The sequence below is a fragment of the Hibiscus syriacus genome, unplaced genomic scaffold (assembly GCF_006381635.1).
Source record: "Hibiscus syriacus cultivar Baekdansim isolate YM2019G1 unplaced genomic scaffold, ASM638163v2 tig00111769_pilon, whole genome shotgun sequence".
Taxonomy (NCBI): Eukaryota; Viridiplantae; Streptophyta; class Magnoliopsida; order Malvales; family Malvaceae; genus Hibiscus; species Hibiscus syriacus.
Window position 1 is genome coordinate 5233115 of NW_024063172.1, and position 25820 is coordinate 5258934.

The 25820-nt window shown below is 33.8% G+C and overlaps 1 protein-coding gene, 1 long non-coding RNA gene and 1 pseudogene across 2 annotated transcripts; 2 read left to right on the forward strand and 1 right to left on the reverse strand.

The window, feature by feature from the left end:
- Positions 1 to 982: 982 nt before the first annotated feature.
- LOC120169628 lies at positions 983 to 25820 on the forward strand. The gene is made up of 4 exons (XR_005520683.1): positions 983 to 992; positions 3522 to 3685; positions 9576 to 9581; positions 25809 to 25820. It is a non-coding gene; the product is annotated as an uncharacterized LOC120169628 (long non-coding RNA).
- On the reverse strand, positions 3744 to 8487 carry LOC120169625 (DEAD-box ATP-dependent RNA helicase 37-like). Its single transcript, XM_039177737.1, has 7 exons — positions 8380 to 8487; positions 7373 to 8230; positions 7202 to 7285; positions 6197 to 6439; positions 5607 to 5774; positions 4814 to 4927; positions 3744 to 4304 (listed from the first exon to the last, which is right to left on the reverse strand). The coding sequence occupies exons 2-7, from the start codon at positions 8123 to 8125 to the stop codon at positions 3813 to 3815; spliced, it is 1854 nt and encodes a 617-aa protein (XP_039033668.1). The 5' UTR covers positions 8126 to 8230; positions 8380 to 8487; the 3' UTR covers positions 3744 to 3812.
- Positions 16490 to 20156, forward strand: LOC120169627 (annotated as a pseudogene).

A 25820-nucleotide genomic window follows, 5' to 3' on the forward strand; every position in this document is an offset into this window, starting at 1 on the left:
GATTTTTCCAAAACTCTTTTATTTTTTTCCGGGATTCCTTCAATATATTCTTTTCTTCATTGGCCAGGGTTGTTTCTGTATTTTCAGGCTCGGTGTAGCCATCCTCAATGATATCCCAATAATCTTGGGAGCCTAGTAACGCCTTCATTTGAATGCTCCAATTGCCATAATTCGTCTTTGTCAAACTCAGGATTTGTGGTTGAATCATGTTGACCATCTTCTCCACCACATTATACTCGAACCAATCTCTAAGGCCACTTGTTGGAAGCGTAGATGGGCACTCAGTAATTTATATAACACGAAATATTATTAATACGGGGCAAAATACGTTACAACGAAACTACCTCAATATTACAATATTACAACACTAGATGCAGCTAGTTTACAAACGCAACCTCACTATTCTAAGCTTTGCTAAGCTCTCTCAAATTTTCTCTAGCTTTTCTAAGCTATTTAATCATATTCCTAAGCGCGCGCACACACACACACATATATACATATATATACATATACATATATATATATATATATATATATATATATATATATATATATATATATATATATATATATATATATATATATATATATATATATATATATATATATATATATATATATATATGGACCCGAATCCATTAGTATGGAACATTTTCTTTTCCAAGTGAAATCCCCTAGTATATGAAAGAGTGAAAAAGTGCTTTCGTTGTTGTGGAATAAGAAGCCTTCGTATCTTAATACATGTATTTAATTTATTCGGGGCTATTAGAGCGGGATCCACTTTTTGGGGAATATGAGTCGAAGCAATAACAATAATATTTCTAGTGGAACATCTTTCACAATCCTTGGAGAGATAGTTCACTAATAGACCGAGGGATAAGTAATTCGCCTCATTCACATCCAGATACGGAGCTGGAGCTTTTAACTATGGATATGATGTCGGAAATAGACCGATTTTATATCACCCTTCAATTCAAACTAGCAAAAGCAATGTCTCCTTGCATAAATATGGATTCCAAACATTCATGATCTGGATGTGAATGAGGCGAATTACTTATCCCTCGGTCTATTAGTGAACTATCTCTCCAAGGATTGTGAAAGATGTTCCACTAGAAATATTCTTGTTATTGCTTCGACTCATATTCCCCAAAAAGTGGATCCCGCTCTAATAGCCCCGAATAAATTAAATACATGTATTAAGATACGAAGGCTTCTTATTCCACAACAACGAAAGCACTTTTTCACTCTTTCATATACTAGGGGATTTCACTTAGAAAATAAAATGTTCCATACTAATGGATTCGGGTCCATAATATATATATATATATATATATATATATATATATATATATATATATATATATATATATAACCGACTTGTTGAGGACAAGATTCCTCCTTATTTTACTTTTAATGCCACTTTTAATATGCTTAATGGTTAAGCATACATATGTCGGCTAGCTTTGTTTTAGATAGGTGCTGCCACGTCCAATTCTGCACAATTCTAGGTGTTTCATTTCTACCTTTGAAAATCTTTGTATGTACTGCTGTCAAGTTTGTTGCTGCCGACACTTTAATATTTAATAATCCAAGTGGACAATCTTTGCCTTGCTTAATTATTAAATAATTCAAGAAGCTTCCACGTTGATTAATTGTTAGTCACCTTTCTTGACTTTTCAAAGTCTTTTGGAAATCAAGTTTGATTTCTAACATGAAGTACAAGCCGCTAAAATTGTAATGCAAGTGAGGTATAAATGAGTAGTTTTATGAAAGAAAACCAATAAATGAAGTCATAAGATACAATGTTCAACTTGAGTTAGGATTTTTAAAATTACTTTAGGGTGGATGCAATTACTTTTTTTTTGGTCTAACAGACATTAAAAAACTGGATATATGTCTAAAGACTATGTAGATCCTTATATATTAAGATTTATCCCTAAAGAATTAAAATACTAAAAGCATGTGAAAACTTGAGAAATTTGTTTAAATATGTCTATTTAAATATTTGTATGGATCAAAATAATCCAAGCGTATATGATATAATCGAGTCACTTAAGGAAATTATTTCAGATGAATCTTGGAATCAAATTTTATCTTAACTTGTATATCGAGTATAATATGAAATTGTCTTTTGAATGATATATTGAAAGAATTTTAAAAGAGACTGAATATGGACAAAACACATTTGCTGAGTCCCTAATAATTGTAAGATTATTATATGTGAATAAAGATAATTTTATTTTCGAGAAGAAATATAAAAAAATTCCGGATCAAAACATCAGATCTTACTTAACCTAAAAGTACCATATCTTAATTGATTCAGAAGTAGCATATCAAACTACTACAAAGATAAATGTTACATGTATAAATTAGCTTGAAGAAAGATATATTAAGGAAGACTAAACGAATAATCTTTTTCTTTAAGTTTTTCTTTTTTTCACTAAGAATATTTTCTATAGATCTTTTACCTTTAGTATGATTTTAACTATGAATACTAAAAAGTGTTATAAATATTTATCATTTAGAGGGTTTCATTAAATAGGGCTTTAGATTTTGAGGTGCATTGGAATTATGATTTTATAGACATCAACCTTATCTATCAATTAATATATAGTTTAAAATATTATACACTCTCCATGTTGAAAAAAAATAAATTTGCATTTGTTTTATTTTTTTATTTTCTAATTTTTACAAAATTTTATTCTTTAAAGAAAATCATTTTTAAAACTCTAACAAAACACGTTTTTTTTAGTAGGATGGACACAGGACTCGAATCTGACAAGTTTCGATTCGGCCCGAAAAATAATATAATATAATTATATATTTAGAGGATAAGTTCAGATCAGGTTGGGTCGGACTTTTTAGATGGAAAGTTCAGATCGGATCGAGTTTAGGTTTAGGGTGAAAGATATCCGATCCGACCTGAAAAATAATATAATTATACTTTATATATTTAGGAACAATTACAATAATATCCCTTTATATTATTTATTTTCAATTAAGTCCTTATTTTATTAAATAAAATTAATAATTTTATATTATTTCGAGTCGGATCAAGTCCAATTTTATCACAAAAGTCGAGTTGAGTTTTGGGTCGGTTAAAACTACCCCAAAAGTTGGGTCAAATCGGATTTCAAGTGGAAGATTTTCATGTTAAGTCGAGTTGGTCAAAAATCCAATCTATGCCCATCCCTATTTTAAGCGTATTTTGTTTTTATTAAATAAAATGAAAATCCAAACGAAGTTTTTACCTTCTTTAAAGCACTTCCCAAAACTTGCCAATTAGATAAAAGAACTTTGAAAATTTTAATATTTTCATTTAACAGGCCATTGACATCCGAATGATTCCATGCAACATATCCATCTCTTCAATCACACTCACTCGAAAGGAATAAGCAATTAAAACTTTGTATCGATACCAAAAACTTCAGGATTCGACTGATATAATATCCGCTCTCTGATTTATAAGGTAAAAATAAAATAAATAACCACCCATATATGCACTTACAAATGCAACCTAGGGTCGTAGCTAATAATGAGCCACAAGGGACATGGCTAAAGTGCAAGATGCACCCAAGCCCTGAAACGTAAACCACAACCTCCTATCAGTGAACCTTTAGACAGACTTGAATGGTTAGTTTCTTTTGATACTATCCCAACAACACCACCAATGTCTTCTCAACATGTCCTATGTTAGAATCCAGATCAAAATGGAAATTGCAAAAAAATGTTCTTGAAATCTGAGGGAACGAACATATATATATATATATACTCGAGCGAAACATAAAAAATAATCCAGTATAATGTGTGAGCTAATCCCAAGCACTTGTCACCCCTGGAGCATATCCCCCGCCATAATTGCTAGGAACTCCATAAGCTGCATTACCACTATTCCCTCCCCCACCGTAGTAATCCAGATTCTTACCAAATGAACTTTCCCTTCGAAAATCACGAGCACCGAAACGCCCTCCCCCAGATCGTCGATTTTTGCTACCTCCATAAGGAGCCCGGGATGCATAACGGGTTAGCCATGCTGGAACCTCTTGATTTGCTTCCTGCATTAGCTCAGCTAGAGGCCTTGCCATAGACAAATTACCCTCATTAAAGAAAGCTGTAGCCAGACCTGATTTTCCAGCACGGCCAGTCCTTCCGATCCTATGGACATAATCATCAATGTCATTTGGCAGATCAAAGTTGACCACATGAGCTACATGGGGTATATCAAGACCACGAGCAGCCACATCAGTTGCTACTAAAATCGGGGTCTTTCCAGTCTTGAAAGACCTCAATGCCAGTTCCCTTTCCTGCAAATACCCATAGCATTATTTAAAGTTCCTTCTTTCTAAATTAAGGTAAATGTACAACACAACACATCTCAGAACAAGCTTTCACTAAAAACACCGTTGCACCACTAAGTGGTGGATGTTGGCATAAATTTTAGAACCAACTTAGAATCGGGCAATTTGAAGAATCTTAGAAAACAAGATGATTAGAAGAGAGAATGAATGCACTCTAATGTTGCAACACGGATTAATATATCTAACAAATGATGCCATAATGCAAACTCCAACTCAGGCTCCCAACAAAGTTCTTAATCTTCAAGTTTGCATGCAGAAAGAAGCCCCCCTTCCCAGGGCGAATGATAATACCACTGAATAAAATAAATAAGATTAGCATATAACATAGGCAAAAGAAAAATTATGATGGCCATCATATCAAACAACATGCTTGAAGGAAAAGTATATAATTCTAACAAACCACAAAGACCATATTCTTTCACTTCTCTTTAGCAAATTTATTTCTTAACAGTTACCTGCTGTGTCCTATCACCATGGATGGTCGTTGCTGGGAACCCATTAATGCACAACCAATGTTCCAATGAATCAGCTCCTTTTTTGGTCTCCACGAAAACTAACGTCAAAGCTTGCTGAAAAGTAAAAGACACAACCATCAAACAACTATTAAGAATCTTAGACCTAATGACTAAATGAGACTAAATACCAGAATAACACCCTGAACAATAAATATTTACTGGAACACCTGTATCCAAATTAACTGCAATTGAAAAATATATGGAGAAAGCTGCGTTGTCAAGGGTGCAAGGTGTACTCTAGGAACTAGAACCCTTACATTGCATGATGCACAAGGCTCAAAAAATGAAGTTGCTAAGTGAAACAAGGCACAAAAATTCATGTACATCCGAGTATATTATATAGAATAAGTTTAAGATGTATATATAAAATTTTAATAATGAACTCTAAAGTGTGGTCCAATTTATCCTGCAAAACATGCACAATTTTCTTTTTCTTTTGTTGAGCAATATGCATGATTTCCCTACGATCCCATGACTTCTGTTGAATACTCAAAACCTAGAGAAGTAAAGAGACTGATATCATCCCCTTTTTACTAGTAAAGATGATGATGAGAACTTCAATCAAATGTCTTGCAAAATAGCAAGCATAATCAAATGTGCCCTGATTGAAAATGTCTTAGAACCAAACCACTTTCATTGCCTGGCACTAAGGCACAGAAACTAGGGGCAGGCCTCAACACATTAAGATACAGGAACCTTAATAAGCAAGTCATACATGATAGTCTCACGTTACCTTGCCATGAGCTCCATTTTCCCTCTGTGCATGCAGAAGATCCATGAGATGGCTTCTCTTGTCAGACTCAAGAACAAATTCAACCCTTTGAACGATCAAATCCGTACTTGAACCAACCCTCCCAACAGTCAAGAATATGTAATTTGAAAGAAAATCAGAGGCAAGTCTCTGCAAAGACACCAATTCACAAAGAACTACGTGATGTAATATAGGTAGCCTTCTTTTTATTATCAAAAACTCAGAATTATCTTGATTGCACTAGAAATTTACTATAAGGTTTAAAAAACATTTCTTTGACTCGTACATTTTGAAATTGAAAGAACCAACCCCTCCAAATAATTTAGTGCTCTGAGCTAAGGGCAAGGGTAAACTCAGTTTTACTCTGATTATATTACAATTTCCAGTTTCTACTAAACATATATAGAGATAGAAAAAAGAACTGAAACAGGCACGGCAATATATTCCAGAAGAACATAAAACTCACTCATAACTTGGAAAACTCTGCATTTATATTTGAAAACATGAGTGGAATATATCAAGAAATACAGCTGTAACCAACATGGAAACCTTATTTAACAGTTATAAACAACCTGTATCTCTCTTGGAAAGGTGGCACTAAACAACATTGTTTGTCTCACACCCCGATTAGGCATGTCCATTTGTTCCACTATCTTTCTGATTTGTGGTTCAAACCCCATATCAAGCATGCGATCTGCCTCATCAAGGGCCAGGTACCTAATCATCATCAATGACAATCTAGCCCTCTCTAGCAAATCAACCAATCGTCCTGGAGTTGCCACAAGAATATCAACTCCTCTCTCCAGCTCTCGCAACTAAGTATAAACCAAAGAATTGAAATATCAGTTACTGATGGATAGGTAGGCGTTTGTAAGGAGACTAATAAGCTTAAAAGTCGGTAGATATATTTACAGAAGAGAGAAGATATATAAAAGATCGCATAAGAACATAAAAGCGGAAAGCCATGCAACATAATTAGAAATAGAAAAAAACTAAGTATCCTTGATACTTAATCTAAACAAGCTAGTATCCTTTCACCACCATTCAATGTTACCACCTATTCGAGGGAGAATATATCCAACAGCTTGTGAAACACAAACAACTCCCTTCCCGCTCCATCTCAATGAGGACAGTATTGCAATTAGACCCCTAAAAAAGGGAGAAAAAAAAGGAAACTACAACCTATTTGAGACAAACCAAGAACTAGGGAATCAAATCAGCAATCTATCATCATCACTGTCTCTCCTATCAATAAATGAACCCCTTCCACTTTTGTTAGTTCCATTTGTGAGGGGGAAAACGGAAAATTAAAACAAAATAAGTTTTAGAAACAAAACAAATAATGTGGTTAATCTCAATTTATAAATAAAACATCAAATTTGTACTACAAGTAGATATGACATTGAAAAGTTAATTAGATTAGTGTGAAACGTAGTAAACAATAACTACACTTGTCAAAAGGGAAATAGAATTTATAGGAAGAACCCTCTGTGATGCGGTATAAGATGGCCAATTGCATTAGAAGAGAGGGAAAACAGAGAAAAAATGATACTCAAAACCAAACTCAAGGTGATAACCTGTTGATTAATTGGTGCTCCTCCATACGCAACTACCACCTTGACACCTGTTTGATAGGAGAACTTCTTGGCCTCATCATGAATCTAAAAGTGTATCACAATCAACAAAATCAATACAACAATTCGTTAAACCATTCTAAAAGATTACATTACATCTTCAAAGGATCCCACCTGACAAGATAGTTCCCTTGTGGGGGATAAAATAAGAGCAAGAGGGTAAACAGCTCGTCCTACACGAGGTCTCTGTACATACTGCTCCCGCATAATGCCACTAATAATTGGAAAGCAAAAAGCAGCTGTCTTCCCTGACCCAGTTTGAGCACAAGCCATTAGATCTCTTCCAGCTAATGCTATAGGGATAGCATGACGTTGAATCGGAGTCGGTTTCACATACTTGCACCTTCGAATGTTTTGATTCATCACCTCCCCTAAATCTATCTCGGCAAATGTATTTACAGGTGGTGGTACATTTTCACCACTAGTTTCCACAGGAATATCCTCGTAAGCATCGAAGTTGATTCCGGTATTCTCTGGCTCGCCGAATGCTTGTTCGACATCAACGGTTTTACCATCAACATCATCATCAAATGGGTTTACTTCCCTTTCTCTCTTATCCCAACCCCTACTTCTATTATTCCAACCACCTCCGCTCCCACCACGTCCAACTAGACCTCCAGCATAACCATAACCCGGACCTGAATGCCCCAGTTCGGGCTTAGGTGCACCGCCGCCGCTCCATCGGGACCCACCAGCGGTCCCACAAAAACCTGGCCTCTCAGTAGCGGGACCTGGCAGGTTAGGTGCGTCTGAAGCTTGACGGTTACGAAGGTGGGGCGGAACATAAGCGGATCGAGTTGGACGAGGTGTGGAACCATTGTCTGAAACTGGAATTTCAGATGCAGAATCTGCCCACGAAGTTCTCATTATTTCGCAAAACAAATAAACCCAAATAAATATCCTAACAAAAACAAAAAATTAACAAAATCTTCCAAAAAGGCTGCTTATCCTCTCCTTTCTTGTAGATCACACCTGATCAATGAAAATGCAAGCAAAGACAACGAATAGAAAACATTAATTTAAAAAAAACCCTGCAATTAATAAACACACAATGCTGAATATGGAAAAGGAATTAAAACCCAAAAAAAACTACGAGAATCGATGAGATGAGCAGCAGAAACCTTGTTTGGAAATTCTTTTGAAAGATGGCGACAGGGAGCTAAAAATCGGATGCCTTTATTTATTTACTTATTTTTTTTAGATTTTCAAAAATAAAATCAAAGGTTTTTCTTTTGGGTTTGTTTGGTTGCGCAGCTAGGGAAAATCAACATGAGAGAGAGAAAAGGGGGGAGAATCTATAAATCGATGAATTTGGGGTTTGCGTCATAAATAAACGCTCCCTAAATTTGTGCTTAGTAATAGTAAATAATGTTTTCACTAAATTTTTCAATGTACCTAATTCAAACATTCTTTCATATATATTTTTCTAAAAAATATATACTATTTATATAATTGGTGGATAAACAATAGATAATTTTTTTCAATATTAAAAAAAATATTATCTTTGTTACGGATGTGCACATGACTCGAACCCGACGAGTTTCGATTCGACTCGACCCTATTATGTTGGATTTTAAAAAAATAAAGTTTGGGCCGGGTTAGATAGGATTTTTAGAGGTTATGTTCGAGTTTGGTTTGGGTTTAGGGTGAAAAATTTATGATCCAACCTGACCTGAAAATAAAATGTAATTTTACCTTATATATTTAGTGATAATTATAATAATACCCATATATATATATATATATATATATATTATTTTTCAATTAAATCTCTATTTTTATTTAATAATATTTTTTATAAATATATTATTTCGGGTTAGGTCGAGGTCGAGTTTTATCTCTAAAAGACGGTCGAGTGAATGGTGTATATTTTCAGGTCGGGTGGAGTGTGTATAATTTTCGAATCGGGTCAAGTTGACTAAAAATATGACCTAACCAGACCTATGTCCATCCCTAGTCTTAATGGTATGAATTTCAATTTATTTACAATATTTCTAGTACTTTTTTAAAAATATTATATATATATATATATATATATATATATATATATATATATATATATATATATATATATAATGTGTAAATTTAAATTATATGAGTTTATTTATTTTAGTGTTATATATCATATTTAGATATTAGATATTAGGATTATAGATTTTAAGAATTATGTTTAGAATTCAAGATTTAAAATTTAAGGTTTAGAAAGTAAGGTTTTAATATTAGAAATTTGGATTTTGAATTTTAAAGTTCAAATAGATATAATTATGTAATTAAAAAATAATTTTATTTAAAAATTAAATTAAATTGATATTACTAGTTAGTTGTGTACTATTCAATTAAAAACGATTGAATTTTTTTTTATAAACTATAATTGATATTTTTATAAGATATATTTATCTTTTTATACTTTTATATAATATTTAAATAAGACTATCAAAAGTTACTAGGATTGAATACATTACTAGTAAATTTTTATGGAAATCGTTTATCGTCCTACTTATGTCCTACTTATGATCATTTGTTGAATAATTTTTCATAAATATATCATTTTTATTTTTGTATTTTATTATTTCTATTTAATACATCGACATTTTATCTCACAACTCTTTTATTTTTTATAGTTAATTAAGCTGACAAAGATAAATATTAGATATTGTTCCTATCGTAGGATCGACAACCTGATAACGTAAGCTATTCACTATTCTTGCGGTGACAATGTAGCTTGTACATCAATGTGATGGCATTTTAAGTTGATTAGACCTACGAATCAGTGACTGTAAGGTATCCGTGAATATATTTGTCTAGAATGTCAACCGTACTCGTATAAGTTTGGAAATATAATGGTGTCTCATTTTTCTTCTATTAATCATATATTTGAGATGTAAGAAATGGACTTGAAATGTGTGTGGGACAGTCTGAAGTCGTATTGCTCCCTCTAGCATGGGTGAAAATAACCCGATCAAAGAGGCAGAGGAGTCTAAGGTTTAGAGTTAGATGGCTCAGGATGCCGTTAAGCTCTTTCATGCGCCATTGATTAGGACCAGAGTTTCAGCTACCTCAAGGAGAGAGCAATATAATCAGAACCAGAGTCGTATTGCTACCTAGGGTTAATAATGCTCTCTTAGGGCAGGCATCATAGATCGACATCGTTAGTTCGGATTGGTAGTGGACCAATTTATGATGGTGTTGATAATGCTCATTATAGGGTTGAGTTCCCGACTAAGCTTGGTATTCGAGCCTATCACTATTGAATTTTCTATTCTAGATTTTGAGGTGTTGTTGTTGAATTTATTGAATTGCTTCGAATTAAGATGTTATAGTTTGAGAGAAAAGAAAGGATTTATGAGAAGAATTTAGACGAGAGAGATAGACGATGGAGAAGAAAATTCATAATTCATTGCATAAGGATTGTTTACACTCTGGTTTGTTAATTATTTAGTTATAATGCCAATAATTTCTTGCCAGCTGTCCAAACTATATAACTGAATGATTCCTCTCTTTCTTTTCTTTCTCAGGTATTGGGCCTTCGATATTGGGCTGCTCCTTCAGATTTCCTTGTTGCTCGGCCTGCTGCTCGCCCAGCTCTTCTGATAATGTAAGTAACCCCGTGCCTCTCACATGATTGAATTCCCAATTCTTGTCTTCAATCCCTAACCCTCGGTCTTCATTTCCTAAATCTCATTCGATATTTCCTCGCCGTTCCTCTTCTTCTTCTCCAATCCTGACAATACCCACCCCTCGAGACGAGCCTTGTCCCCAAGGATCGAACGCTGGAAATTGTCCCTTCAATGTCGAGTAGTCCTCCCAAGTATCGTTTTCAGCAGCGAGATTCTGCCAGCGAACCAAAAGTTGAGTAACAGGTTTACTGTTTCTGTTTATAATTCTTCTGGCCATAAATTTTAATGGTTTAATTTGTAACTCTCCTTCTTCATCCACTGTAGGAGGTTCGAAAACAACAATAGAAGAATCGCCTATGAATTTCTTCAGTAAACTGACATGGAAAACCGGGTGCAATCTAGAGGAATCTGGTAAGTCCAGTCGATAAGCTATCGTTCCTATTTTTTCCAGAACACGATAGGGTCCAAAAAATTTTGCTGCTAACTTCAAATTTTTCCGCAGGGCAATTGATGTTTGTCTGTAGGGATACAATTTCAGGTAAACTAAATCCCCAATCTCAAAGGTTCTTTCAGTTCTATTTTTATCTTCTTGCTGCTTCATTCTATTGCTTGTTATCTGTAGCTAATTCTTTAGCAACTACCATGTAGCTTCTCTACTGTTCATCAATTCTGATATAGTTTGTACTGTAGACTCAGTAGGCCAAACCATAATAGGTGGTTTATACCTATATAATACCTGAAAAGGTGTTAACTTTAGAGCAGTATGATAAGTAGTATTGTACCACCATTCTGCATGTGGTAACCACTTAGCCCATTATTTAGGTTAATAGAGGCAAAGGCCTCTCAAATATTGCTCTAGACATTGATTGACTCTCTCTGTTTGACCATCTATTTCTGGATGGTAAGCAGTACTGAAAAGTGTCTTTGTCCCAAGCTGTTTCATTAATTCTCTCCAAAAAACACTTGTGAAGGTCTTATCTCTGTAAGAATTGGCCATCTTAGGCTGGCCATGTAGCTTATACACATTATCTAGGTATAGCTTAGCCACCTCTATTGCAGAATAAGGGTGAGCTAAAGACAAAAAATGACTATACTTGGTAAACTTATCCAAAATAACCAAAATACAATTTTTCTTAAATGAAGTAGGTAGACCTTCAATGAAATCCATAGTAATTATTTCCCAAACCTGATTAGGAACATGAAGGGGCTGTAGCAAACCAGGCTTTGCTACATGTTCAAACTTAATATGCTGGCATATTTCACAGCTTCTCACATAAGTAACAACCATAGCTTTAAGATTTGGCCAATAAAAATATGACCTAATCCTATAATATATAGCTTGGGCTCCTGAATGTGCTATTTGAGGAGAGTCATGCAAGGTCTTAATAACCTTTAATCTAAGACTGCCATGATCTCTAATATAAACCCTACCATTGTATCTAAGGATAGCCTTAGAATACTTTCATTTACTATTAGCTGTAGGATTAATAATAAGAGTTGAAATCCAGTACTGTGCTAAAGTATCACCCTGATAACTGTCTTCCACCTCTTGAACCCAAGTAGGTACTAAAACAGTAGCTCCCAAAACAAAGCATTGAGCCTGATCCTCCCATCTTCTAGATAAGGAATCAGCAACAACATTCAACTTTCCTTTTCTGTACTGTATAGTATAATCCAATCCTAATAGCTTTGTCAACCCTTTCTTTTGAATAGTGGTAGTCAACTTCTGTTCTAAAAGAAATTTTAGAGGATCATGATCAGTCTTAATAATAAAAGGTTTGGTCTCCAAATAATGTCTCCATTTTGAAACAACCAAAAGAATATCAAGGTATTCTTTGTCATATATAGATAATGTTGAATTCTTAGGACTTAGAGCTTGACTCAAATAAGCAATATGTCTCCCTTCTTGTGCAAGAACAACCCCTATACCTCCAGAACTAGCATCTGTTTCCAGATAAAAAGTTTTAGAAAAATCAGGTAAGGCCAAAACTGGAGCAGAACACATGGCTAATTTAAGATCTTCAAAAGCTGTATAAGCAGCAACAGTCCACTGAAATCCATCTTTTTTCAACTACTGTGTCAAGGGTCTACTAATAATACCATAATTCTTGATAAATCTCCTGTAATATCCAGTTAGGCCCAGAAATCCTCTTAAAGATTTAAGAGTTTTAGGCTTAGGCCAATTCTGCATAGCCTCCACCTTGCTAGGGTCAGTAGATACTCCTGCAGCAGAAATAATATGACCAAAATACTCCACCTGAGTTTGCCCAAAGAAACACTTGGACAATTTTGCAAATAATTGATTCACCTTTAATACTTCCAAAACCAGCTGTAAGTGTTTAATGTGCTCTTGCATACTGTTGTTGTACACCAAGATATCATCAAAGAAAACTAAAACAAATTTTCTTAGGAAAGAATTGAATAATTCATTCATAAGAGCCTGAAATGTAGCAGGAGCATTAGTAAGACCAAAAGGCATTACCTTGAACTCATAATGGCCTTGATGAGTTCTAAAGGCTGTCTTGTAAATATATTCAGGTTTAATTCTGATCTGCCAATAACCTGACCTCAAATCAATTTTTAAAACGTATACTGCCCCATACAATTCATCCAGCAAATCTTCCACTATAGGAATAGGAAATTTATTTTTAATGGTCAGACTATTTAATTCTCTGTAATCCACACAAAATCTCCAAGTGCAATCCTTCTTTTTAATAAGAAGGCAGGGAGATGCAAATGGGCTCTTACTAGGCTGAATAACAGAAGAGGACAGCATAATAGCTATCTGTTTTTCAACTTCAGCCTTTTGATTATAAGGAAATCTATAAGGCCTTAGATTCACAGGAGTAGCATTAGATTTGAGTGGAATAGCATGGTCATGAGATCTCTGAGGAGGTAGCCCTTTTGGTTCAGCAAAAACTAATCTGTACTGTTCCAACAAATGTTGAATTTCAGTAGGAATACTAGTAGAATTGCCTTTCATATTCAATAAGATAACATGACCCAAAATATCTGAATCCCATGCAGACATTTTAAGTAGTGTAGCCCCAGAAATCTGCAATAGTTCATTAGAGGGTTGTTGACCTTGAACACAAATTTGATCTCCTTGGTGTCAAAGCTTAAGGTCATGTTGTTGAAGTCCATTGATATTGGACTAAATAGCTTCATCCAATCAACTCCCAGAACCATGTCACTTCCTCCCAATTTGAGCAGCCTAAAATCGTGTGAAAAAGTATGGCCCTGCATTTGCCATTCTACCTTGTTGCACCTAGCAGAACTGAATAATTTTTTTTCCATTAGCCATAGTGATAGCCAGAGGATTAGGGGTAGTGATCTGTATACTAGCATCAACCCATTTAGGGGTCAAAAAACTATGTGTGCTGCCACTATCAATTAATATATTCAAGGGTTTTCCCTGAATAGTACCCTGAATTCTCAAAGTATTATGGCCAATACAACCAGTTATGGCATTCATAGAAATTTCTAGGTTTTCCTCTTCTGGCTATTTTAGTTGTTTTGTATCAAGGGGACTAACTTCCAAAGGAGAAGTTTCACTTTCTTCAGTCATCATATTAACTACCTGTTTTTACACTGATGGCCTGGCAAATATTTGTCACCACATTTGAAACAAAGGTTATTTTGTCTTCTATAATCCATAAGATTTTATTTCGGATTTGGTGATGAGGTGGACTTTATAGGCACTGGCAAAGCAGGTGTCTTATGTATAGATATGGGGTTTGGGTAGGGTGGGCTTTTAAATGAAGGCTTTAATCTTTTATTTTCAAATTCCACAGAAAGTTCATAAAGCTTGGCCTGTTTACATGCTTCAAACAAATTTTTAGGATCTAAAGCCTTGACCATATGCTTAATATCATCTCTTAGACCACTAATAAAAAGTGATACAAAGAACTCTTCAATTAAAGTAGGATTCTGCAACAACATATAGGGCTGTAACTCCTCAAATTTTTCCTGATAATCTTCCACTAACCCTTTTTGAGTCAATTTAGTAAATTCTTCCACAATATCACAAAAAGATCTATCACTGAATCTGTGACAGATATCAGCTTCAAATTCATGCCATGTTACATGGCGCTTTTGCATTATATATCCATCAAACCATATTTCTGTTTTGCCTGTGAAATACATAGTAACTACCTCTACTCTTTGCTCAACAAGAACACTATAGATAGAAAAATATTTCAAGCATTTTTGAATCCATCCTCTAGGATGAACCCCATCAAAAAATGGCAGTTCTATCTTAGGTATGTGCCACATAGTTCCTGAACTATTAAATGAACCCCCTTGCCCCCTTTTTTCAGCTTCCAGTCCAAACAAATTAGGCCTAGAATCACCGTTTTCACCCACTTGATTTTCAGGCCTAGAACTGTTCTTAAAAGCTAAATAAGCATCAGGTTTAGTCTTTAATATCCTAGGTTCATCAGGTTTAAGTAATTTAGACTTGTCATTCACCACAGTCACCAAAACAGAATTCTTTTCCTTATTTTGAGAAGTATCAGGAGATTGTACCTGCTCACCCACAAACTGCTATTGGTCTCCAGTTCTGCCTGTCAGTATCCTCAATATATCTTCCACATAGCTATGGTTTGTGGTCATCCTAGCCTCCAATGCAATAATCCTTGTTTCCTGAGTCTCCCACCATTTAGGTAGATTAGTTTCATTCTAACATTGTTTCACCAAAGCAGCAAGGTCTTCAATTTGTTCTGAATCCCATCCAAATCCGTTTCTGCCATAGATTGATTCTTCTTTGTCATGCCTCAAAAAAAAAAAATTTTGCCAGAATCTTAGCTTTGATTACCAATTGTTATAGTTTGAGAGAAAAGAACGGATTTAGGAGAAGAATTTAGATGAGAGAGATAGACGCTAGAGAAGAAAATTCATCATTCATTACATAAGGATTGTTTACACTATGGTTTGTGAATTATTTAGTTACAATGTCAATAATTTCTTGCCAGCTGTCCAAACTATATAACTGAATGATTCCTCTCTTTCTTTTCTTTCTCAGGTATTGGGCCTTCGATATTGGGCTGCTCCTTCAGACTTCCTTGCTGCTCGCCCAGCCTTCTGATAATGTAAGTAACCTCGTGCCTCTCACATGATTGAATTCCCAATTGTTGTCTTCAATCCTTAACCCTCGGTCTTCATTTCCCAAATCTCCTTCGATATTTCCTCGCCGTTCCTCTTATTCTTCTCTAATCCTGACATAAGATCAAATTAAAAAATTATATATTTTTGAAGATTAAAATTATTATACGAGACTACATTACTATTTTCGGTTAATATTAACGATTAATTATATGTTAGTATTAATATTTTTAATTAAATGATTTATTTATAATTTTATTTAAAAATAACATATTTGTTATTAATTTCATAATTAAGTGACCTTAGGGTAGTTTAACGAAGAAGAAATTAGAAAATAAGAAGAAGAAAACCCCATCTAAATCGAAACTAGGGTTAAGGTTATCCCTCATCTGGATAACGGTTTTCTCGCTCCATATTTTCAACTGAAAAATTAAAGATGGGCATTTTTTCACGATCTGTTTGTTTTCCAATGAAGTGCCCGAATTTACGAGGAATTAATTCAATGATATAGGTTTTTTTATATATTTGTGAATAATCGATTAGGCTCTGATTTGAGAATTATTAATCAGTGCTGATTGTTTTCGGTTTAAATTTTAGTTTAGTGTCAATGAATGATACTTGCATCCATCCCCCCCCCCTCTTTAAAGCAGGAAAAGAAAATGATTTTTTGATTTTGTGGGTCCGCGTGATTTCGATATAAGTATTTACTCAAAAAATGTTGTGTTTTAAGTTTTCAGCTGCTGTTGCTGGTGGTGTTAATTCTTTCCATCTTAATTGTATTGTTCTAATTCGGGTCAATGTAAGCTCTTCCTTCTCTTCCCTGTTTTGTCTGAGGAATTTAACGGAATTTAACTTTTAGTAACTACATTTGTTTCATGTTGTCTTTTTTAGGTCAGAGCATTATGCGACAAGGCAAAGGAAATACTGGTGAAAGAAAGCAATGTCCAGGTTTATTACTTAGTCTTGCACTCTTGCTTGTGTTTTAGGCATCTATGGTCTATATTTGTTTATCTATCTGTAAATTTAGGAGATGCTGAGATTGTTCCTCCTTGAACTGGGAAAACATTGATTTGGTTTCTTTCGAGTTGCAGCCTGTGAGAAGCCCTGTGACCATTTGTGGTGATATTCATGGACAGTTCATGATCTCGCTGAACTTTCGAATTTGAGGGAAGGTATTTGTTTTGACTGACTTTTGTATTTTGCATTCAGTTTTGTTTCAACCAAGTGAATGTGTAAAATAATCAGTTTAGACCTCAATGTTTTAAGATTGGAGTTCTCTAGAGGTATCTTGATTTATCAAATGTGTACTGCGGATATTTTTAATTTATACTTTTTTTGAATGCATAAGACGTGAGCTTTTCCAGCCACTCTCCGCATTTCATGCATAAGGGATCTATTTTGATAAAATTTTCTAGTCGATATTTTTCTTCTTTTAGACGTTTGATAGTGCTTTATCAGCGTCATACATGCGCTCCTAGGATGTTTTTCAACTTATTGTACGTGTTGCTCATCGAATTGACAGTGTCCAGATACAAACTACTTGTTTATGGGAGATTATGTGGATCGTGGATACTATTCTGTTGAAACTGTCACGGTATGCACATTTCATTCCGCTTTCTACCCTTCTCATGAAAATTTTGTTTTAGTTTCTGTTCAAGTATGGTGTAGAGGCAGAAATAACACATAACTTCACGAGTTCTGATTGCTAACGGTGTATATGAATTTGGCCTCATACTCCAATCAGCACCTGTAGATAACAGCTGGCTTGGTTTGATCTCAAAGACTTCGACACTATGAAATTGAGATGCCTTCTCCCTTTTGAAGATTTAAGTTGGGGCAAATAATACTTGTTAAATAGATAGTGAGCTCATTAGATTTTCGTTTGGAACTTTGGATAGGAGTTTTGGATCTATAGGTACTGCATTATCTCCTATGTGCCACTTTTGGTCTCTATCTTGAAGCACTGCACTTCAAATTTGATTTGGTTCAGGAGGAAACAGGACGGGGAGCATTTTTGTGGCTGGTTATCACTTTCATCTTCAATTATAATATACTCCATGCTACAACTGCAGTCAAATGATGTTGCCTACTGTTACTTTTTTTGTTCCTAAACATGAATATCACATCATGTTCTTCATATGACAGTTTTGCATTTGATAACATAATCTTGTAAGTAGAGATAAACAAGAGATCAATAGCAAACTTAGGCCATTCGTACTTTCCTATTGGATGAAACTGAATTTTTTGCTATTTCAGCTGCTGGTGAATTTAAAAGTTCGGTATCTACAGCGGATTACCATTCTCAGAGGAAATCATGAAAGCTGCCAGGTATGAAATTTGCCAATTCTTCCGGGCCTTCCCTTGTCAAACAGGTGCCAATAAAATTTTGGCATTTTATGGTATTATATTTTGCAATTTGCATGTCCAGTCTTAATTCAATGTTTGATATGAACTCTTGATCAACTATTATTGTGAATGTCAAGGTAATTTTTGGGTCGTTCCTTTTCTTTTTGGCAGATCACTGAAGTTTATGGGTTTTATGATGAATGTCTCCGAAAGTAAGTTCAATAAACAACACCATTTAAAAGGCTTTAGTATTATGAGCCATCCATATTCTAGCTTTACTAAATGTCTTCTTATTCTTTTATCTTTCTTCTCTTCAATGATACTTTTAAGTTCCTATTTTCCCCATATAGGAAAAAAATATTGTTGTATTTTTAATCGATAGTATACTAGATTTGAGTATTTGGACTTTGGAGGTATACTCTTCAGATAAATTGCAGTCATGTTGAAACAAAATAGTTGCTTTGTCCTCTTGCAAATTATTGATAATACCCTTTTGGTGATTTACTTACAGGTATGGCAATGCTAACGTCTGGAAGATTTTTACAGACCTTTTTGACTATTTTCCATTAACTGCTTTGTTGAGTAGAACTAGTACACCATGCGTTTATTTTTTGATTTAAAGTAATTGCAGCAGGTTCAAGGAAAGAAACTAAGGACACACATATTAGCTTTAGAATATTTTTTAATTTGGTATTTACGTTTTAGTGGGCTTCTATTTCATATGTGCTTTGCAGTCTACTACTATTGTTGTCCTCCATACATTGTATCCGTTCACTGATGTAGTGCCGATATTTTCATTTAGGTGGAGTCAGAAATATTTTGTTTGCATGGTGGATTGTCCCCTTCAATTGAAACCCTGGATAATATAAGGAACTTTGATCGTGTTCAAGAGGTTCCTCATGAAGGGCCCATGTGTGATTTATTGTGGTCTGACCCGGATGATAGATGTGGTTGGGGTATTTCGCCACGTGGTGCTGGATATACTTTTGGTCAGGTAACTGATTGTTCTCTGACGTTTTTGTGGTTGCGTAACTTTAATTTTTGTTTTCTATTGTCAAAATGTTGCATTTTTCTGCAGGACATATCTGAACAATTCAATCACACAAACAGCTTGAAATTGATCGCTAGAGCTTATCAGCTGGTTATGGATGGATTTAACTGGGCACATGTAAACATGGTTCTCAGAGTTAAATTACTTTTGCTTGCATGCCCTATGCAAGGTGTTTCGGGTTCTTGAATTCACAATTATTTCCTTGGAACAGGAACAAAAGGTGGTTACTATATTTAGTGCACCTAATTATTGTTATCGCTGCGGAAACATGGCTTCTATCTTGGAAGTTGATGATTGCAAGAATCATACGTTCATCCAGGTTATTGTCTCTTCTATCCTCCTGTTCTGTTTCTTCCCCTTCTTCCTCTTTAATATTTCCCACTCCATGCACTTTCGTGCCCAAATAAAGACATTAGGCATGTTTGTAAACTTGTATAAGTTCATCTTTCTGCAGTTTGAGCCAGCTCCAAGGAGAGGAGAACCTGATGTTACTTGTAGAACGCCGGATTACTTCCTCTGAAGCAGCCACATGCCATAATTGATTCAAGATATTCGGTTTTCTTCCACTCTTCCCTCCCCGAACAAAGTCAGGTAGTTGTGGATCCTCTGCAGATTTCTGTTGCATCTACTACCTGCCACTTATTATTACATGTCATTTAAAAAAAAATTGGCGAGCACCTAAAAACTTATGCTAGCCATGAAGATGCCTTTAATCTATCTTACCTTGGATATTCTGTCAAAGTGATTGCATAGCTGATGAAAGACTGAGAATACCAGAACGTACAGGTCATGTAGATATTTATTTATGATTTCCCTTTTTTCTTGTGGTTCATCCTATCTTTTATGAGAAATCATCTCATCTACCATCACACTATTAACATGGTGAGACGTGAGCTTGAATATAATGATTCTGTGTTTTCCCTTTATAATACTGCTCATCTTTATCTATCTATAGGAACCTTAGTATTTATCTGGAATAGGGTGTTGAGCTGCCTATTGTTGTCCTGGATATTAGGTTTGCTACTTATATTCAGTTCCAACTTCAAAGTTAGCAATGTATCATATCCTGGTAATTTTAGTATTTATGATGTGTCTGGATTTTTTTCTTCTCATGATTGTGTTTAATCTATTTTATGTTCATATAAATGTTGGTAAGTGTTACATAGTTTGACATTTTTGTGTATCCTTGTCGTGTTTGTGTTTATTCATGTCTTGTTTTATACCATATTTTAATGGGTTAATGTTGTTTTATACATAAAAGGAAAAATCAATCTATTTGAATTAATCTAAATTTTAAGATCAGATCCATATACACGAAACTACATTTTCTTCTTATACAATAACAAACCATTATACTAAAGTTAAACTAATGAATTTTTATATAAAAAAATTCTTTTGAAATATCTATACATTTTTTACATTAATTAATTTATTAAAAACAATAAAACTTAGACCCAAAACTTAAATTTAATTAATAGGAAGAGTTTAAAATATATTTTTTAAACTGAAAATGTTATAAATTTGTATAATTTTTTTATTGTAAGCCCAAAAGTGTGCCTTAATGTAATATTTTTCAATTACAACCGAAAATGTTATAAATTGTATAATTTTTCGGTTGTAAATTCAAATCATTGTAATGTATATTTTTCGATTACAATTGAAAATGTTATATATTTGTATAACTTTTTAAGTTGGACATGATAACATTTTAAATTTAAAACATCCTAAATTAGTTGTCGTGAAGCAGAACCACCCTAATTTAGTGACATACTGCATGAAGCCAGTGTGAGATACGATAGCAATCATAGTTTCAAGCATCAATACAATCTTCAGATAGGGTTTCCCATTGCTTTCTATCCCAATAGAAGCTTTATGGGAGTTTTTTTTTCCTCACACAACTATCGTTTCACATGTACAGGTAAAAGGGATTCTAACATTTTTTCTTTTAGAGGAAAACAATATTAGGATAAACATTGTATTTAGTTATCAATCTATTTATGTCGTTAAAAAAATAAACAGAACTGTTGCTGTAAGATTTTTTTTATTTCACTAATGATGTGACATTATCTTATAGTGACACATCAAAATCAATGTTAATTTTTTTTAATGAAGAGTGTCCAAAATAAAATAAAAATGTAACATTAAGTATAATTTTAAAAAATAAAATAATTAAGTGACCAAAATAAAATTGTAAAAAATAAGTGAATAACTAAATATATAATTTATCCAAAATACTATTGGGGGCAAATGGTTCACGTAATGTTACATTATTGTAACATTATTTTTGAAATGTTATACTATATTGTTTAGTTTATTTAATAAAAATATAAAAATAACTTAAAAATTTAAAGGTAACGATTTTTTTTTAAATTTTATAAAAAAATATTATTATTAATAATAAATTATTATTTAATAATAATTTTTTCGTTAATTAATTACGATAATACAATTTCAAATAAAATTGTTTCGCTTGATAATGATTTTTTTTTGGGAACCCAACTCCCTTGTTTGGTTGGTGTGCACACAGACTATTCCCGGGAATGTCTCAGGAAAGGCGGGTTAATATACGGCTAATATACAGCATTACCGGATACATTAAAATGTATTTAATAAATTCGGTTTAGCGGTACCTATTATGTTGACAACTAATAATGTTTTAGGTAGAAAATATGAAAAACTATTAAAAAATTTGGTAACCGGTAAACTTTGGTTATCGGTAAGTATCTATCCTTTTTATAAAAGTGTCCATACTTTTAACATATCAAGTAAATTTTACCGGTTTTGTCATAATGAATCTGGTTTTGTCATATTTTTACCTGTTATATTGTAAATTATCTATCCTTTTTATAAAAGTGTCCATACTTATTTCACTGTGAAAATATTATTTATTATTATCTTTAGTTAATATTGTTAAATTTAAAATCTAAATAATATTTTATAAATATCAAAACAATCAAATAATTTTTTGTGTAAATGAAATTATTAAATTAATTGTAGGTGGAAAACATGAAACACTATTAAAAAAATTGAAACATAAATTACATAACTTTCAAAAAGTATATATCATTTTTATAAAAGTGTCCATACTTATTTCACTGTTGAAAACATATTTATTATTATATTTGGTTAATATTGTTAAATTTAAATTCTAAATAATATTTTATAAACTATCAAAACAATCAAATAAAATTTGTGTAAATTAAATTATTAAATTAATATTGTAGGTGGAAAACATAAAACACTATTAATAAATTGAAACATAAATTACATAACTTTAAAAGCAGTTTTAAATCCTAAAAAGTGTCGATACTTTTAAGAAATATATCGATCCAAAACGATATACCAGGTAAAAATATGATAAAACCGGTAACAAAATGATAAAACCGGTAAAATTAAAAGTGTCGATACGTTATATAAGGATCGACACTTTGTGAATTTAAAAGAGAAGCAGTTATAGCGCCTATAATGTGTCGATACTTTAAAAAAAAATATCGATCCACAACGATATAACAGGTAAAAATATGATAAAACCGGTATCAAAATGATAAAACGGTAAAATGATACCGGATATATTGAAAGTGTCGATACTTTCGTAAGTACGTGTAATAAATTATCGACACTTTCAAAGAAATAGGTAATTATCCTTTCGAAAGTATCGACACCTGACATAAAAGTATCGACACTTTTGTATTGTATCGATTAAATATAAATAACATATCCGATGAAAATATAAGCTAAATATCCTCTGAAAATAGATAGAACGGACGAGTTTTTGAAATCGAAGAGTAATTGTTGCTGCATTTCAGAAGGCGTTTCTAAAGCGAAGTTTGTTTGTTTGTTGCTGCAGTCGAATCGAAAAGTATGTTGTCGAAACCCTAATTTTTTATTATTACAGTAATCGCGATAGGGTTTTTTATGTTGTTTGGGGTTTTGGAGTAAGGAAGCATTTGGGACCGATTGCAGGTAGAAATAGATATTCAAGGAAAACGATAAATGTCGATACTTTATTAAATATTATAGGTAGAATGATATAGGTGTATAAATGTGCCGACACATTTTGGTGTGGCCATTCAAATTCTTTTGAAGAAAACCGTTTTACCACAAGAGTAGTTATCTATATTTGTATATTGAAAAGTGTATGTAACAAAATAATTTGATTTGCGTAAACTGATATATGAAGGAAAAATGGAGTCAATGGGTTGGAAAATTGTTGGTGGAGCAGATGACTTGAAATTGAGGCCGAGACTCGAAAGCAACCAAAGGGTGGATATGTACTTCTAGTAAGTATCAATGTCTTTTTGTTATTATTGTTGAAATGGTAATTGGATTAAAGTATCGATAAACTTTAAATTGATTACAAATTTTAAATGTTAACAGTATGGCCGAATGCAAAAGGATGAAGGGAGATGGCACACAGAGCGGTTCGGTATGTAAAATGAAATTGACATTGAGTAGTATTAGTATTTAGTGTTAATGTATTGATTAAGAAACGTTTATGTTTAATATTAGGTGAAAAAGATGTGAGTCCAAATGGAATTCAATGAGTGATGCTGAAAAGGAACCTTACATCACACAGTCAAGGAATGATAGTAAAGAATACAAAGAACGGAGGAAAGCACATGAAAATAAGGTATTCATTAAACTTGTAAATACGTTGATACAAAAATATAAGAACTATAACATTATATATTGTTAAAAAATGTAGGAAGTTTCGACAAGATGCAGCATTAAAAGGGTGAATTTATTAATTAAACACCTTAAGGAGAAGGGTCAGTTGAATGTGCTGGGAGAAATAGGTTTTGGATCGTTGATCGGAGTAAGGGATCGACCTATTCGGAGGGAATTGTGTCGATCCTTGATGGCACAATTTGACGTCAGTCAATGTATGGCTAAGTATGGTGATTATTCATTCCCTCTGGGGGTATCGACTGCTGCAGCCGTATTGGGGGTACAAAACAAAGGCAAAAGTGTATAGAAGTCTGTAGGAGTAAGAACTGGAAAGCACTTGCCTCCAAATATGGTTTGAATCATAAGGTGACATATACTGAAGTTGAAGAGGATATCAAAAGTGGATCTTACTTGGGGGATGAGCTGAAGGCCCGAGTTCTATTGTACCTTGTCGGTATATTTCTTTGTCCAACGGGTGATACGTCAACGAACAAGGAAATATGAAGCTCATTTGCGATGAAGGCTTGAAGGTGAATTCAATTGGGCTGAATATATCCATTCGAGATTGATTGAATCAATTATCACCTTTAAAAAGGGCAGCCAGAGATACCTCAAAGGGTAGCAATCTTAGAGGTAAATGAGTTGAATCACTTTTTGTGTTTTTATATAAAAATTCTAATTTTATTATAAATGCAGGTTGCACTGTTCGATTTTTGGTCGGGCTGTGAGGCAGTGCCGGCTTATGAAAGAACCGGAGTGGCACGCATCCGTGCATGGGGGAAGGAAGAGGTGGTTAGAGTGATGGTGAAGTTGAAGTTGGATAGAGGGAAGAAGCAAGAAATGTAATAAATGTAATTAATAATATTAAGAATATAATCAATGTCTTAATATTGTAATTTAATTTTTTGAAGGTATTGGCAAGGATGTAGAGGAGGCAGTGGAGGCAGAGGAGAAGAAAGGAGGGATGGTTGTATTGGGGGATGAAGGTGAGTGGGACGACGGTGAAGCAAAACAGAGTAACTTCGACATTTTGATGTCTGAATTGGCTGATATCAAAAAAATCCAATTTGAAATCATGCAAAGACAATCAAGAGTCGAAGAGAAACTTGATCAAGTCGTAGAGAAACTCGAGAGGCATAAGGGGTAGTGGAAGGAAAAAAGATGGAGTGGTGAAAGAAGTAGAGGTGTTGAGGGGTGAAGTGGTGAAAGAAGTTTCGGTGTTAAGGGGTGATATTAAGATGGTGACGGAGAAAAATTTGAGGGAGTGGTGAAGGAGGTTGTTGATTTGAGGAGTGAACTTACGGGGGTGAAGGGGGTGGTTGATAAATACTCGGATGAAGGAGCTCAATTGAAGGTGAAATAAAAGATATGAAGAGCTATGTAGAAAAAAAGTACGATGAACTGAAAAAATATGAAGAAGAAAAGAGGGAGGAGGAAGAAGAAGAGATGGAAGAAATGAGGAGGAAGGAGAGGCCAATGTGCTTTATACACCGGAGAGTGTCATAGCAGCAGTTTTGGATTCGGAATGTCCTGCACCCCAGAAGAAGAAGCAGAAGGTAAGTTTAATAAAAGAATACTTAATTTGATTTTATTATGTTGTTGTGACAAAAATTTGTATGCAAAATTGTAGGTTGAAAAAGCGGACATTCCAACTGGAATTGATGACATCGAAGCTGCAATTTGATTATTTATGGAATAGCGAGTTAGAATCGGGGTAAGTGAAATATATTGTTTTGTGAGTGATATTTAAATATTTCATGACAAGATATTAATCCTA

Coding starts and splice junctions, on each gene's coding strand:
- LOC120169625 (XM_039177737.1), bottom strand. CDS start 8,125: ATGAGAACTTCGTGGGCAGATTCTGCATCTGAAATTCCAGTTTCAGAC. Junction 7,286..7,372: donor CAAGGGAACTATCTTGTCAG/GTGGGATCCTTT, acceptor ATACACTTTTAG/ATTCATGATGAGGCCAAGAA. Junction 4,928..5,606: donor AAAATGGAGCTCATGGCAAG/GTAACGTGAGAC, acceptor TTTACTTTTCAG/CAAGCTTTGACGTTAGTTTT.